This window comes from Mesocricetus auratus, unplaced genomic scaffold (genome assembly GCF_017639785.1).
Source record: "Mesocricetus auratus isolate SY011 unplaced genomic scaffold, BCM_Maur_2.0 Super-Scaffold_100038, whole genome shotgun sequence".
Taxonomy (NCBI): Eukaryota; Metazoa; Chordata; class Mammalia; order Rodentia; family Cricetidae; genus Mesocricetus; species Mesocricetus auratus.
The window spans coordinates 3,209,511-3,227,421 of NW_024429216.1; the positions used below are offsets into that span (position 1 = coordinate 3,209,511).

The following is a 17,911-nucleotide window of genomic DNA, read 5'->3' on the forward strand; positions in this document are numbered from 1 at the left end:
CCCTTCCTCAGAGTGCCAGGGCTCTGCCAACAATACTCCAGTCTCAGGACATGGCCACTTACAATCTCTCTGTCCGAACAACATAAATGGCTCCAACTTTCTTTTCTTTGGAGTACTAATCACTGAGACCATGTTTTATTATCAAGCCTTGCCCTCCTCTTACCCAACTGTACCATATGCTACAGAGGGGCAAGGACTTGTGTCTGTTGTCCAGAGGGAATGTCTTGCATCCTGAACACAGCACTTGGTATGAGAGCCTCAATCTCTACTTGTAGAGCCTTTACTGCTCTGGGCCCTCTACTTTGACTCCATGGAGAAGGCAGAGAAATAAACACACAAGAATGAGATAAGTGGAGGTATGAGACCTCTGGGGGAAAACCAATTCCCAGGTTGCATGCCAGGCCTGGACAGCAGGGAGGGCTATAAACAGGAGACCAAAATCCCAACTACAAGAATGAACAGCAATTAGTTAAAAGTGAAATCTCACAGCATGGCTGTAACAGCTCCCCACTCCCTGTTCTGAGGTTGGTCGAGCTAGGCAAGCACCTCACACAGAATTTCTGAGGGTCAGTCCTAAGAGGGAGGCAAAGTGGCTTTGTAGACAGGAAGCAGTTCAGCTAACATACATAGTAGAACCGGGATTTTACAGCAATTACATGGGTTTCAGAGTCCATGCTGACCCACCCTGCTATGGTCTCCAGCAATTCACAAAGGAGTGTCCCTCAGGCAAGCTACTCTCTGTGGGGAGTAACCTATTCTGAACCCTGAAAGCTAGGACCTCTGTACAGGGGGCAGATAAGGGTGCAGTATCCTGGACAATGTCAATAGCAGCAGCAGTGGCAATGGCAATGAGTTTACTACTTATGGCCACTAGCTACTGTTACAAGGTCTGTAACATAATGAGTCATCCTACTGACTCAAAGTACTTTCATTAGTCCCACTTTATAGCCAGGGGAGTGAAGGCAAGGCAAGGTTAAACATTTGCTAGTAAGCAGCAAAGCCAAGGCTTGGCTTGTGGTTCAGCCTGTGTAGACGATTCACTAGGAAGAAAAACACCACCAAATGTGCAGAATGTATAGCAGGTGCCCGTGCTGAAGGCCTCTGCAGCAGATCCACTGTTAATGACAGCAGTACTCTGTACCCTGCCCCCACAGGGATGTTCAGTTGGCCCTGAGAGTGTTTGTTCCAAGGCTGTCTCCCAAAGGCCTCTGATCTAATGGCAAGAGCTGCTCCCTGAAGATGTTCCCATCAATTAGTAGTGAAACCTAAATCTGCCACACAGAAAGCACTCAACACATTTACCCAGGCAGCTGAGCTCAGGGGAAGGTCACAGCTCTGAGTCTTCCTTTTTATGGAGGGTTTCACTTGTGCTGAGGAGCTGGGGGCTGCCTCTGGGTAGAGACATAATACCCAGCCCCACACACAAGTGCACAGGGAATGACAGGGGCGTGGCTGCAGGCCAATTGATTGGCTAGAGCTTGCTTCCTAACTCATCTGCCCACACCACCTGAGAGCTGACCCTTCTGTTCTGCAGTCTCGGTGAGACCTATGCATCACCATGACGAGCCGGGGAAGGTGCCACCGGCCGGTTCCTCACATAGGTAACATTTAAACTGAGAACAATGGCTGGGCAAGCAGGACCCTGGAGTCGTCAAGAGTGTATGAATCAGTCTGCACTGGAAGCCACAGAGCAGTAAAGAGTCACTGCAAGGCACAGGTAAAAACACTCAGCTACTACAGGACTGTGGGCCACTTTGGCGTCCCCATCTTCATCCCTGATCCTAGAAGACAGCAAATCCCAAAGCCGTCATGTTTAGAATGCTAAACTGATTATTCAACCCTGTTTTCCTTCCAGGCATATGCTGAGTCAAGTGTACCAACATGCAGTGTAAGAGTGCTCACTGCAGATACAATGCTGAGGGAGAGAAGCCAGGCACAAAATGAGTAGTCTACCCTGTCAGAAGCCAGGACAGTGCTCATCCTTCCTGGGGGCGGGGTTCTGTCCCTTCTGTGTACTGGCTGCAGTGGCACAGACATACTCTACCATGCACATCTGTGTTCATGAAAGGTGCACTTCTCTTAATGGAGACTCAACTTCAATGTCAAATTTAAGAACTCTACTGTGGTGCCGGTGGGTGGGTGGTGGCGCACGCCTTTCGTCCTAGCACTTGGAAGGCAGAGGCAGGTGGATCTCTGTGCTTTTGAGGCCAACCTGGTCTACAGAGTAAACTCTAGGACAGCCAGGGCTACACAGAGAAATCCTGTCTCAGAAAAAAAAATCCATTGGGGACACAGTTCAGTGTTACTTAGCCTACTGTTCTGGGGAGATCTCATTTTTATGTTTATCCCACAATAAGTCACTGTTAGGTGCCACTGAAACAATGGCTAACATCAAGCAAGCCGTCGCCAGACTTTCTGCTAAAAATACAGACAAGATTTTGATTCTCAGAATCTGCTGAGTGACAGCCTGGTACAAGGGTAAAGCTGGTGTGACTTCACACACAGAGGAATCATATTAGGTCCCCAAACTCTTCTTGCCAGCACTCACTTTGTTGAGGTTGAAACAGCTGTCTTATAAATATAGCACATCTGAGTCGTCCAGTAACTTCTTCTGATACGGTTAGGATGCACTGTTAGTGGGCAGGCTACGCTCAACCACACTGTTAGCATGGTTAGGCTTAGACTCCAGCATAAAGTACCTCAATCACTAATTAGTACATTTAGTGATTTTTTTCTTTTGGGGAGACAAGGTCTTACTGTGTAGCCCTGGCTGGCCTGGAACTCACTATAGTTAGACCAGGCTGGCCTCAAACACATAGATTCAGCTGCCTCTGCCTTTGGAGTACCAGGATTAAAGGGATGTGCCACCACCACCAGTTATTCATTTCTACATACACACATGATTTGTTATTGAAACAGCATCTCCTGCTCAAGTCTCTCAAGTGATGAAACGAGAGGTTTGAACTATCACAGCCAGCTTAGGTTGTAAGATCATAATCAAAGTTCTCTATCCCATTCAGCCAGCAACTCTTTCTTTGGGTATCTTAAGATCAACTTCACTAAGGCAAGATTTACTAAGGTATTCATTTAAAGTGCCAATTATAAAATGTGCGTATGAACAAAACTGCAGCCATCAAGACACTGAATGCTGTTCCTCAGTTTCCTTACGTTCCGCTGCAATAAGTCATTCCAGGGCCAGCTTCCAGGCTGCACTGACCTTGCTGCCAGAGTGGCCCTCATTCTACAGTGGTTGCTGTGGTTTTGGGCCTGGCTTCTGTCATTCTTGGCAGAGCGGCAGTCTATCATCTTAGTGGTGTGGTGATGTGAGTACCTTTGGGTTTCAAGTTGTATCCCACCGGGTGGATGCACCACAATCTTGTTCTTTCACCTGAGGAGGGATGTCTGGGTTCTTTCCAACTTGGGGTTCTCCAGAACACAGCCACTACAAACTGTGGCGTCTAAGTCTGGGTGAACATATGTTTTTATTTCTCTTGGGTAAATAAATACCTAGAAGTGGATGGCAAGTGTATATTTAACTTTTCCATAGTGTGCCAAAGAGCTCTGCAAAGCCACCCACCTTCCCTACATCCCTTGGTTTCTGTGAGGTGCTAACTGCTCCACCTCCTTGCCAACACTTGATCCTGCCAGTCACTTTATTCCCTAATGATTTTCAAACCCAATCATGTTCTGTGCTGATTTATTATGGCTGTATGATTATGTCTCTCTCTCCCATCCTGGACATGATGAAGGCAACCCAAGTTCAATATAGTGCTTAGCATACAGCAGGTGCTATTAATAAAAACATTAATTGAATATAGGCTAGCTGAAACCTGCCACCCCCAGCAGCAGATTATTTTTAGACCTACTCATGAGTTCTCAGGAAGTTTCTATCTCTCTACAAATATGTGGTCCTGTATCTGGAACTTCACCACTCAGGCAACCTGACCCGTTATGCTGTCCAGCAAGGTCCAGTATCCCCTAAGGCTAGATGAGACAGTACCATCTGCTTCACAGAACCACTAAATGATCACACATTGCACCATAACCAAGGCAGGGTGGTATGACTCCATTCTAGGACTCCCCACGAAAAGTCTTTTTTTAAAAATTAATCCATTAATTAATTAATTAATTTTGTGTGTGTATGTGTGTCCTTCACTATGTAGCCTAGCTGGTCTGTAACTCACTATGTAGACCAGGCTAACCTTAAACTCACAGAGCTCATCTGCCTCCTTGAGTGCTCAAGTGTCACCACCACACCTGGCCTACAAAGAGCTCTTACAAATGAATGGGTTTCAGTCGCAACATTGTACTCAACTAGGAGCAGACTCAAAGGGATGCCAGGCTGTCTTAAGGTTTATGCATCACAGCTCCTGAGATTAGTGAATGGGAACACACACACATTGTCATCTTCTTGCCAGCGATGCTAACCCTGTACTGTGATGACACCAAGATCCTCCCAGAAGGACTACAATGTTAAGAGTCCCTGCCCAGTTCCAAGGGCCAGCTTTCCACCACACCCAGATTTCTGAAGCAATAGAACAAGCTATAAGGAAAGACAAACAGAAACAAGAAGGTCCTAAAACAATGATTGCTCACACTAACATCTGCAAACATGCAAAGATTAGAAAGCGGCTGATGGGCACGACATTATTCTTTGACAGATGCCAAGCTTCCTTGCCTTCAGGGATTTTTTTAATCCATGGGAGCTAACTAAAGTTAAAATGTATCAGCAGGGTGCTGGAGAGATGGCTGACTGGTTAAGTATAGTGGCTACCTCTTCAGAGGATGTGGGTTCAATTCCCATCACTCACATGGTGGTTCACAACCATCTGTAAGCTCAGTTATAGGGTTCTGATGTCCTCTTTGGCCTCCTAAAGCACTGTACACACACACAAATACATGCAAGCAAAACAGTCATACATATAAAATAAAAACAATGAAGTTTTTTTTTTTAAAGTAACAACAGATTTGAGGCCTACCAGTTATGTGCACAGAATGGTCTGAGTATTGTGATTCAGGATGTCAAACATGTACCCTCTGCCCATGAAACCACTTCACCACTCCCCACAATGGCTCCCTGCCATGCTCATGCTTGCTAGAGGGCTAGGGGCTGGGTACCTCTCAGAAAGCAAACCAATTAGGAAAGGACTAGCAGATGGGAACACTGAGTATCCCCCATCCCACCCACTCCGAGAACAGGGCTGGAAGTCACAGGAAGGTTTGGTCTCACACGTCACTCTATGCCAAGAGAACTGTTTAGTTAAGCGGCTACAGATGAAGCTGTGTCACAGTCAGGGGAGGACTGCTATGTCAAGTGCCCGGTGCTGAGCATCCAGGATGCACTGGTGAGTGAGGGCCCTTGAAAGCTCTCTCACAGGTTCCTGGGATATATGGCATGGTCATTTCCTGAAACACAGGAAACCTTGATTCAAATCTGACTCAAGACCTAGGCTTTGAAATTTATTTCATCAACCAGGGCAATTACAAACTCAAGCCTTACTCTAGGCAGGTACTCTCAGAACAGCGAGGTTCTGAAAAGTGACCCCTCACCCCTCTTCCAGACACATAAGCGGTACAGAACTGAATACTCCTACTTCCTGTCATCAAGCAGGGAACTCAATTAACTTGGCCAGCATTCTCTGTTACTTAGGAATCACACAGGTTCCACAAGGGAGTCGTGACTCTATGGCCTCAACCTATTTTCTACATAAATGAAACCAAGGGCCAGGGAGACCATAAGACAGAAAGACAGGCCCAGCCTCCCCACCACACAGTGACTCCCATGGAGGTCCCAGAGCAGCTGTGGAAGTAACATGCCCTCTCCCAGCTTTCCATGTAACAGGAGCTGAGAGGATGAAAATATAACACCCTATTAGCGCAGTAACACAGAGGCTGACCCTGCAGCTGCCTAACAGCATCTGCAAATCAATGTGAGAGCTCTTCTAACCACTGGCCACCGCCTCGGCAAAAAGCAATTCCAGGCAACATGAAACAAAGGTAAAGGAACTGGTCAAGAAGAAAACAAGGACAAACCAGAATCAATCAGCACCCAGGATGTCCCAACTTTACCTAAGGAGGAAAACATTCTCAGGAAGAGCTTTAACAGAAGTCGGGTTATAAGCAAAACAGCAGGAATGGCAGTTTTTACATGAGAAGGCCACAATCCTGGCACCTGGGAGGTGGAGGCAGGAGGATGAAGAATTCATAAGTTCATCCTCACTAAGCAGCAAATTCAAGGCCAGCCTGGGCTCCATGAGACTCTGCCTCAAAAACAAAACAAACAACAAACTGCACAATTTTTAAAGGTGCTGGGATGGCTTAAGTTGTCCTGATCTGCATATTGCTAAGTCTTTCCCTTACCACAAAGTTCTGCCCTGCTGTCTATGCTCCTGCTGGCTGTGCTCTAGTTAGGCTGAGCGGTGGGTGGGGTATCATCATGGGCCTTGAGGCTGGGGCCTGAACTCTCAAGCCCTGCTTCTGAAATGCAAAGCACAGTTTTACCGGCCAGGGCCATGTGTCAAAGTGCCAACGGAAACTGGGATACGAGTCCTTTTGACACCGGTCTGTTCGGAGGAGGTTTGGTGGGATGTTGTTTCTGCTTGTGTGGGAGTACTTGCCTGGCTGGGCTCCATACTATACTAGAGAGTGCAGGGCTATTCTTCCTATGGGGTGGGGGTGGGGGTGAGAAAGTGAGAGAGAGGGAGTAGGGAGAGGGGAGGAGAGAGAGTCCCCCCACCCCACGCGCTGCCAGTGACAGCACCCATCTTCCTAAAGAAAAGTCCAAGCTGGAGAAACAGTTCATCCAATCACTCAGCAAAAACCCACAGAGGTCTTGGAGTCCACGTCACAGACAGGCACTGCTCAAGGGGGAAGCAGTGGTCCTGCGCCCACTGCTTGCTGGGGACTTATCCAGAACCACACTCTGAGGAAGCTGTACATGGTGGTGAAGTGGGCTGAGGGTGACGAGAGACTCAGACTACTCTACATCAAAGGACTATTCTGTGAGACAACTATCTAGACACTTCAGAAAAGGTCATGGTGTCGGTAGGAGTGGCAGTGCAGGGAAGGGGCTGAATGTAGAAAGATAGTTCCCGTAGTAAAATGTAGTATACAAAGGTTGCATCCAGGAATTAAAAAAAACTCTACCATAACAAACAGGATAAAGTCAGCTGAGCAAATCCAAACATGGACTACACATGAAATGTACTATCAAGGATAATACTGTTTCTCTTTTAGGTGGAAAGGAACCCAGTGCTCGTGCTGAGCAGATGCCTGAGCACCGAGATGTGCCCCAGCCTTGGCAGACACTTTTAAAAATGTATTATTATTACCAAGGTGTGTGTGTGTGTGTGTGTGTGTGTGTGTGCGCTCGCGCACACTGCGGGGCATGTGTGGAGGTCAGGGACTTTTAGGAGGTGGTTTTTAACTTTCCACCATGGGTTGTAGGTTTGCCACCAAAGCTTTTATTCACTGAAGGTCTTGCCAGGGCCCCAGTGAATAGTCTTAAGATGACAATGCCAGTGTAGCCAGTGTAGTATGAAGCTCTTTCAACTTCGCAAAAGCTTTTACTAGCTTCAAACTGGCAAACCGAGAGAAGGGGGTAGGGGGGTGTGGAGCAGGGACAAGAGATGATGTAGATCTAACAGGCCTGGGATGTGATCAGACGAGCCAATGTTTGCGGGGACAGTGATGCAATCTGGCAGAGTTTACAGAGCAGCAGCTTGGCTTGGCAGTGACTGCAGGTGGACAAGGGTCAGGGTGAAAGGATTAAGAGAACACAGATCCCTGTGTCCATGCATGCTCAGGAGGGATGAGACTCTTGCACATGTCAGGTAAGTGCTCTAGTACTGAGCTACACACAAGCCTCTGTGTTTTCCATCCTAAAGACTTATTTACTTTATGTGCCTGGGTGTTTTGCTTGCATGTATTATCTACATTTATGCAGTGCCTACGGGTCTAGAAGATGGTACCCCAGAAGGCATTTCAGATGGCCGTGAGCTGCCACGTGGGTGCTGGGAATCAAACCCCAGTTGCGGAAGACACAGTGCTCTTAGCTAATGCTGAGCATTCTTTTAAGCCTCCCAAATTTTTATTCTTTTTTCTCCTCCTCCTCTTTTTTTTTCTTTCTTTCTTTCTTTTTTTTTTTGTGGCGGGGAGGGTTGAGGCAGGGCCTAACTGTGTATCCTGGGCTGACCTGGAACTTGCCATGTGGAGCAGATCCATCTCAAACTCACAGAGATCTGCTCGTCTATGCCTCTCTAGTGCTGGAATTAAAGGTGTGTGCCGGCTCTCAAGCCTACATCCTTAAGCTCAACCAATAATGCTTGGGAATCCAGACTGACAGGTACCTGCAAGGACCTCCTCTTCAAAGACCCCTGAAAGCAGCTAGGGGAAGGTAGAAAGAAACAATGACATGAAGCTGGATGGCAAAGAGACATGGAAGAGCCCTAAGTCAGTAAAACAAAGCATCCTCACAAGTAAAATTTTATTATCTCAAGAATGGAAAAACCTTAAGGCAACATCCCATGTGCAAAAAACCAGCTACATGATCCCAAGATATTCAAGCACTGTGATTGTTTTCTAATCTCAGAGCAGAAACCATAACTATACATGAGTCTCATCAGAATGCTAGGAATGGTAACAGTCTCAAGTACTTGTTCCTATTATTAAGTGCGATATGTGTTCCATATAAAGCCCTTTCCCGCCCTCATCCAATTTTCAGACCCACAAGGGGACAGCAGCAACACAAACTTCCGAGTAACACGTCACACGCCAGGGCTGACTGAACACATGAAGGCAGAGGACAGAACTGCTCCCACTGACTAAAGTCTCAGTGGTACATCCGCCAGCTCCTCTGCTGGCATCTGTCACTTCCAGAGTTCACAAATTCCAGGCCTCTTGGAAGCTCCCTGCAAGGAGTGACAGGTACTATCTGTTGTGGGAGATGCTTACCTGTGGCTTCAATGTACTCAATGCATCTTTCAATAAAAATGGGAATTGGCTTCTCTGGAGTCACCACAGTTGTTAAGGGCACCCCAAAGTAGTTACTCTCCCAAGTTGCCTTCGTGATGGATGGTCGGGGTTTGGGCTTTGGTTTCTGTTCAGGAAACAAAAAAGGAAGCACAAAAACAAAGTGAGTATCATACGCATCTGCAAGGTTTCCAGAGACAAACAGACCCAAATTTGCTCATCCTCTTAATAGCACTTTCTGGCCTCCAAATACCACACAAGATGCTGGAAAGCTATCACATAGTCACACCTTTAGTGTGAGAGTGCATTATTAGAACTAAGATGTTTATAAGAACCAGGCCAAGTTTATTCAATAAAGTAACAACATAATCGCATCCACATCCTCCATTGGGGGACACACTGGAGTAAACAGGAAGTTTCTCAAACAATCAACATGATAGATGGTATATACTCAGAGATGGCTGTTGCCTTAGAAAGACCAAACATAGGTGCAAAAACTAGCAATGTCCTCTTTTCAGAAAAGAAAAAAAGTGCATATTCTGTTAGAGCTGACAGTCTCAGTGAGATTTCCCTTTGATATATCAGCCTCGGGTTAATTCCTGCTAGGAAATGGTAAAGTCAACTAATCAAACAAAACAAGTAACATGACCCAGGCCCATGCCTGTAATTTCAGCCCTTGGGAGGCTGAGTCAGGGCCAGCAGTAGTTCCAGGCTAGCCTGAGCTACACTGTAATTCTGTCTATTCTTTCAGTTCTCATGAAGCAGCTGGAAGGAGCAGTGACAGTCACTGAGATTTTTCTATGTTAACAAACAAGTTCCATATGCATTTACTTTAAAACCTCACAACCTTTCACTTTCCAAGAAAATGAAGTCCCACAGGCCTAAATGACTCAATTAATGACAAACAATGCTTGATCACCAAAGCCCCTACTGTTCAACACTATAAATGATATAGTCTGCCACAAAAATCACTCAAAACTGTGCCCCTCCACCCACATTAAATTTCATATTTTTATTCTGAAGCTCATATTGGGGGAACAAACAAACAAGTTTTATACCAACAGAAACTCCCCAAAGCCAAGGAAATGGGCTTAGAGCATTGACCTTTCTTAAAATCTCTAATAAAAGAGGGCAACTGATGGGGCCCAGGTAAATTAGACAGTACATCTCTAGTAGTCAGACTTCATGTCCAAGTGGCTCAAGCCCAATGCAGCAGGGACTATAAATGTATTTAGGGGTCTTTCCATGAAACCCACAGAAGGAGACAGCCAATAACCAACACAGGCCAACCTTCCCCTTTCCTTCTGCCCATTTTCAATCCTTCTAGTACTCCTTATAAGGGAACAAGTTACTTCCTGTTTAGTCTGAGATTCTCTGAGAACTTCCTGTGCAAATCAGAGGGGTGGAGGTAAATTGAAAAGTATACTGGGCTGCTAACTGGTAATACCTCAGAAAACAACCAAACGGCAAAGAAAGCACAACCATCAGCCTGCTAAGTAATCCAACGTGGAGGTTCATGTACCCCATGTGGCTTGGCCCTGCTAATAAACACACACCTGCTCTTGAGGTAAGCAGGCACTGACGTTAGGGAAAAGCGAACTGGACTTGAGATCTGTCTTTATGAACAAATCTAGAGTGCCCAGCAGTGTGCTATGGATGCCTGCCATCTATACTTAACGAAGCTCAATAAAGAATCTAAGCTTTGCTGATAGACACTGTGTGTAACGCCATGTGCAACAGTGGCATGGCTGCTATGGGGTAACCAATTGCTGTCTGACTGGATCTGAGGCCTGCTTCACAGGAGGGAATCCTGGGACTGTAAAGCTGGTGAAAATTCCAGCTGGGGAGACAGGGCACACAGCACACAGAGGACAAAGGATTTATCATTGTTTTGCTAAACAGACATGCTACCAAACTGCCTTCTAAATATTTATGTTTACACCCATAGACTACTGCTTCTTCCAACTCTGGTCAGAGAAGTTTCTGTACCGAGTGGCAGTCAGTACAAAAATTCAAGACTGGTCAAAGTGCTGAGAATAAGTGACTGTTGAGTGAGTGCTCAGCTCTAAGTGGAACACTGATTATCAAACCACACAAGGCTAAGGGGACATCTTCAGAGGGAGGCAGAGAAAATGTAAGAGCCAAAGGATGAGGAATGGTGCTATGAAGTGCTGACTTCTGGACAGAATGTGTCACTGCACTTACAAGTCACAGCAGCTACAGTTTTGACCTGCACAACATCAAGCCAGCAATAATTCCAGCATGGATGGTGGAAGGGCTCATAAAGCTTCATCTAGGTGAGGAGCTATTGACAATTAAGGCTGGTCTGAGAGAGAAGTAATTTTCCTTCTAGGTATGTTGCCTGTGTGCACTCAGACAACACCAACTGGACTCAGCATGCTAGAAAAAAAAAGACATGATAGCTAAGTGGGTGATTTGGGGGATGAGGGTTGGTGAAGGTAGATACGATCAAGCTATATGATATACACATAACATATAGTGTGTGTGTGTGTGTGTGTGTGTGTGTGTGTGTGTGTGTGTGTGTGTAGGAAATTGTCATAGAGCCTGGTGTGGTAGCCAACACCTTTAATTTCAGCACTTAGGATACCCCCAAAAGAATTTAACCCACTGGGGATTTGGCTCAATTGGTAGGACACTTGCCCAGCATGCATAAAACTCTGGGTTTGAAGCCTAGTACCACATAAAACTAGGTGTGGTGGTACATGCCTGTAATTACAGCACTTGGAGGTGGAGGAAGAGGATCAGAGGTTCAAGGTCATTCTTGACTAAAATAGCAAGTTTGAAGCTAGGTAGGGTTTATATAAGGCCCTATCTCACAGGAGAAAAACAGATTTCAGGTTTCAATCGGATTGATGTGGCTTGGGGTCAAGTACTGTATCCTCTCTACCTCCCTGACAGCACCCTGGCCACATAGTATTATGGGCAGGCCCTTTCAGCTGATACACACTGCTGCAGTCACATAACCTTGGGTCAAGCAATGTTCTCCAAGTAAATGTCTCTGCTACTGAAAAAGTCAGTTTCTGGAATGTGAATAACCAGTGATTGATCATCTGCATTAAAAAAAAAAAAGCACTTCCATCAATCCCACCAAATTTCTTGTCAAAATAAAGAACACTATTTCTCAGTAAAACTGAAGCTTTCAAATTGAGAGTGTTGCCAAGGTAAAGAGTGGGACCAAAAGGCAGAAAGTGACCCCGATTCTCCCAGTCATCACTGGGATGCTTGCTAGCCCTGGTTCTCAAATCTAGTCAAATTGAAACAATGTACTCCTCAGAACGATGCTCAAGTGTGTGCTTCCACGTCACTGGCTAAAGAGGTTTTCTTACCTATGCATTTTCTATGTACCAGACCCCAAGTCTCTCTCTTTGATGGTACCAGAGATTGAACTTAGTGCAGAGAACCTGACAGGCAAGCACTCCACCACTGAGACCCCAGCCACTTCTGGTGGATTCTAGGATAGCATGCAACTGTGGGCCGTGCCCCCAGGATACTCCACTCCCACAAAAAAACGTGCATACTAAGAACCTTGTGGCCATTGAGTTGGCTCAGCAGATAAAGGTATCTGCTACTAATAGGGCCTTTTTCTATTCCCAGGACCCTCATGGTGAAGTAGAAAACCCATTCTTCAAAGTGATCCTCTTATCTTTATAGGCACAAGACATGCCTGAGTCTACACAGAAAATAATGGAGGAGGAGGAGCAAGGAGGGGGAGGAAGGAGGAAAAGGAAAGGAGGAACTCTGAAGGTAAGTCCAAGGAAATCCCACTGTGGTGGGTCTCTATGACTGTAGAACTTGTGCTTTATAGCACTACAGTTTTATGTAAGTTCTTGCATTAGGCAGAAAGAGTAAATGGATGCTAAGTAAGGAACAAAGGCAGGTACATCGACTATCTGGAGAACTTCTAAAGGTCTACTCAAAATTTACTAGGGAATTTTTGAAGACTGTGCGTATGTGTGTGTGTGTACACACATGCTTGCTTTTTATTGCTGTGATAAAACCACAAACAACATGGGGAGAGAAGTTTTTTACTTGGTTTATAACATCACTATTACAGTTCACTATTCAAGGAAGTCAGGGCAGGAACTCAAGGCAAGAACCCAGAATCGAGAACTAGATCAGAGACCATGGGGGAAGGCTCTTCCTGCCTTACTTCCTTTTTCTTATTTTGGTTTTTGAGACAGGGTCTCACTATGTAGTCCTGGTTTGCTATGTAGACCAGGCTGGTCTGAAACTCAGAGATCCACCTGCGCCACCATACCCTATACTAGTGTTTACTTTCTTATGTACCTCAGGAATACCTAAGGATGGTACTACCCACAGTGGGCTGGGCCCTCCTATATCAATCATCAGTCAAGAAAATGCCCTGCAGATCAATATGATGGGGACATTTTTTTTCAATTGATATTCCCTCTTCTCAAATGATTCTATCTTGTGTCAAGTTGATAAAACAAAACAAAATAAAACAAAACAACTAACCAACCCAGTGTGTGTATGCATGTGTGCCTGCTGATGCCAGTGGTGTTAGATTCCTTGGAGCTGGAATTATAGGCAACTGTGAGTCATCTGATGTGGGTGCTGGGACCTGAACCCTGATCCTATGATAGAGTATTAGTGCTCTTGACCTCTAGGACAAGCTCTCCAGCCCCAGATGATATAGTGTTGTTATTATTTAAAAGACAGAATCTCTCATACATAGTCCAGGGTGGTCTTAAGGTCCTGAATACTCTTGCCCTTTCTCCCAGTACTGGGATTACAGCATGGGCCACTATGCTCAGTTTCTATCAGGCACTTTCAAGCTGGAAAAAGGAGAGCCCTAAAGCGGTTTATGTTCACACAGTTGTAGAGCTGCCTACTGCTACTAAGGAGCAGGCTTACTTTGTACAGTCATGCTGCAGAAATGAGAGCAGGATAAAAGATAAATTAGTCTGCTTATCTCTTTCACCTCAAAGAGTCCAAGATCTAGTTCAACCCTACAATTTATGAATGTGGTCCACCTAACCACCTCACGTGCCTTCTCTTAAGCTTTCACTCCTGATCAAGGGTGTCAAATACATCCTTTAGATAACTTAAGGCTCTCCAGAGCATCACAAAATTGGAAAGGAATTCTTGAACAACTTTCCAAGCTTTCCTCATCAGGAAGTCAGTCTGTGGAATGTCATGCCAAGAGCTGGGCTGGCTTCTGATATTACCAACACTTCTGGCATCTGAAGGGTTACTGAGTACATTTTAGCTAGAAATACCATTCTCCCAAGTGGCTTGCCAGATGCCTTGTGTCCCCAGTCAGGCGCATGTCCCTCTTTAGGGAATCACAGGGAGCACTTTCACAGCAGGTGCTCTCAACATCCATCTTCTTTTGGGGTACTCAGCAGGCCAAACTGGAAAAAGCAGGAGAGGCTAAGCCCTAGAATGGCCCACACACCTGGGTCAAACAATGCAATAGCAATTCCCTAGGAAGCTAGCTAGGTGCTGAAACCTCACAGCAGCCATGCTGCAAGGTAAAGGTGAAGCCAGCTTGGACAATACAGTGAAAGCTTGTCTTGAAAACAAAACAAACAAACAGCATCACTCAAGGCTTCCTCCACCCCTTCTTGCATTCGTCGTCAAACCTGTGATTTTCTAATTAACAATTATTCTCTCATGTTTCCAACAGAGCTTCAAGGGGCCCTTTCAATTAAGTTACACATGCTCCTGGCACTCATCAGCTTAGAGCACCTTGATTTAGGGCAAACCATGAAGGAAAACAAACCCCGGCTTTCCCACCATCTAACCCCCTATATGACAGGAAAGGGAAGGTGGCTGTGACAGCATCCTGCAGAATGAAGGAGTCTGACACGCCAAGGATCTTGAGACTGAATTCCTGCCCAGTGCAGTTGCAGGCAAGGTAGGAAAGGGGGCTGGATGCAGGTACAGGTATGCAACGCCCTGCCTGGAATCCCATGCACACTGACTGGGTCCTGCAGAAGCATTTGATATAACCAGGTGATGGAGGAGAACCAGCTGGCTTAGGGAAGCATCACAGCAATTCTTTATCCTTTGAAAAGAAGATCTGGGCTCCTGTTTTATTTAAGGAACAGGTGTGTGCAAGTTAAAGCAGATAGTTAAAAGATGTTCTATTTTTCATCGCCATAACACACTACCCAAGTTCTTTAGGCTTAAAATAAACTAAGGCATGATGGTATACATAATTCTAGCACTCAGGAATCTCAGGCAGGAGGCTTGTGAGTTTGAGACCAGCCTGGGCTACATAGAAACTGCCTCAAAATACACAATAAACTGAAAATCCATTGGCATGGATTTACAACAACTTGTTAAAAGTTCCAGTGGCTAAGTCAGTCCTTCCCATGCCTATGTGGCCTTATTTGACTAGCCACTGAAGGCAGAAACAACAGCACCATGCTGTTCTTAGGAGGGACAGCATAAAGAAATGGATGTAATAAGCTCAACCCTGTTGGAATGAACACACTGAATGGGCTCACTGGTCTGAACATGTGCACGAACAGTGAAAACCAGCAACTTTCTTGCACATGGTAGAGTAGCAGCTAGAAGACTGGTCTCAAAAGCTCACCCACTCCATTGCAGTGGTGGTAAACCAGGCACGGTGTTGTTCACTTGTTCGTTCTTGAGACAAGGTCTCATGTATAGTCAGACTAGTCTCCAAGTCACTATGGAGCTGAGGCTGGCCTTGAACTGACTGTTATCATACAAGTGAAAACATAAACCTACCAGTATATTTTCTGTGATCCAGCATGGTTTTCCTATTTCTGTGGCAATCACACTACAGACTGTACCCATATGAAGAGATTCTGGTATCCTCTCCTAACTCTAAATTCCACACTGTATCTGAGATAGCTCTCCTCATGAACTCTCCATCTTCAAATGTCTGTCTGGTGCTGCATTCACGCTAGTTTTACATTACCAATTCCTTAGAGAACTTTCCCAGATGTCTCAGTTGAGGGTAAACTTTGTTCAATAACCCCTCAGTATTTAGTACCACTCCGTCTGGTAATACTTAAATACATAAAGTTTTCGTCCAGAACCTATCACCAAGGAACACATGAACTAACTACCACATCTAGGACACCTAAAACACTAGGCGGGAGACAGGTGGCCGCCGATGTCTCAGCAATGAACCAAATGTTGCCTTTCTAAAAAGATAAAGGTGCTTGTATACTTAAGTCAAAGTACTTCTTTAGAAGAGGTACCTGGTCTTACAACTCACTCAGTAGGACTAAGCTCAGAAGCACACACTGAGTTTTTCTGACCAAGTTACAAAGGGCTCTTATCATATTCTACTTGTCTGTCAAAACCAATATCCCTCCCAGGGGTGTGGGCAGTCCAACTCCCCAGCTGGTTTTCATTCACACTAGAAACTTTAACTCCGTTCTAGGCCTCACAAAACGAGAGCTGTGTCCACACAAAGCCACAACAACCAGTCAATTCACTGAATCCAATGAAATAAGCCAATTCACTGGGGGGACACAAACTGTCAAACTGGGTCCTTGGTGCCTTATAGACCAAACAATGCGTGATTCAAGCAGTTCACTTTTCAATAGGTTGTCTTGTCATGTGGCAGCTACTGTAAGTGAAAGATTTTCTTTATCACCATTTCGTCTTTTTATTAAACACAAGAGTAAGAACATATCTGACAGAAGGATAAATAGTCAATAATGCCTAGCCTTTAAATCGTGGTCAAACACACCAAATTTCAGCAAAATGAATGAGCATCAAGGACACAATTGTGGAGTAAGGCTCTGCGGCCTGCTTTTTGGCTTTAAAATAAGAGCTGCTGGTCCCGATCTCATCTTTGCAAATGCACAGCCTTGGGAGACAGAGACATGAGCAGCAGCAGCTTTAGACAAAGCTCTATTCACAGCCGCCCAAGTGCGATCTTGGAGTTTCAATTTCATTCAGTTGAGTGCGGAAGGCTCCCACTGAGGGTGGGCTGCTGAATGGTTCCGTTGGGAAAGGGACCCAAGAAGGAGCATTGGCTTTACAGTCTGTACTTTCATTAGAAGAGATGAAAGCGTCCCTCTGACTCCAGTTCTATAGTAAGGTACTAATCTAGCAAATTAGCAAGGGTATTGAGCTAGCTTTTCTTTCTTTCTTTCTTTCTTTCTTTCTTTCTTTCTTTCTTTCTTTCTTTCTTTCTTTCTTTCTTTCTTTCTTTCTTTCTTTCTCCCCATCACATTGGTACCCAGAGCAGAGCTTCTCTTCATTAAGGTGGTTGCTAGGACGAGCACAGAGCAAGCATCTGAATCACTGTGGGTTAAACCTTGCACCAGGGAGGAAGTGGTGTGGTCAAGAGGCCCACAGCAGTCTCCTCCCAGTACAGTGCCGTGTTCCACTTGCTGCTAGGGCTTGTCACCTTATGCCATACTTCACCTTCATCCCTCTTCTATGTCTAGTTCCATGGTGAAAACGGCCCAAACTTCTGGTCCACAATACTCAACCCTCTAAGGATGATGTTCCCTTTTACAGAAGGAACCAAAGGTCCAAATAAGAAACCAGGGAATTGGGATATGAACCTAAGACCTCATTCCCAAGACCTTAGCAGCTAACAATGACCCACACTCTACCGGAGCTATCCTAACATGAGCTCTGCCCACAGGCCTTCCCTGGCAGATGAATGAGCTCTTCACAGTCACCGTGTAGGTCTGGCTGTCCTTTCTGGGTGCTATGGCCTGGGCTAGAAGGGGAGTAGCACTTCCCCAGCAGTCTGGCCTGAAGGAGGATCTGAGTTGTTTTCTATGACCAGCTGAAATTCAGAATGCTTCCCCATGCCCCACTTCAAATAAATGCTGTACTGCTTTGTCATGCCAATAAAAATCAAAGGATAAATCCCCCACGGAGGGTGGCTTGCACTCTCTGCCCTGATGGTATCTTGCTCTTCCAGTAAAACAAGTGTCAGTCTGCATTCCCA

General features: G+C 45.5%; 1 protein-coding gene across 1 annotated transcript in view; it reads right to left on the reverse strand.

The window, feature by feature from the left end:
• The window catches only part of Arhgap35 (Rho GTPase activating protein 35), a 104,969-nt gene that overhangs the window by 35,126 nt on the left and 51,932 nt on the right, over window positions 1-17,911 (reverse strand). Inside the window, exon 3 of the mRNA XM_005086431.4 lies at window positions 8,953-9,097. Coding sequence (XP_005086488.1) covers window positions 8,953-9,097 — 145 coding nt within the window. The remainder of the gene's footprint in view (window positions 1-8,952; window positions 9,098-17,911) is intronic.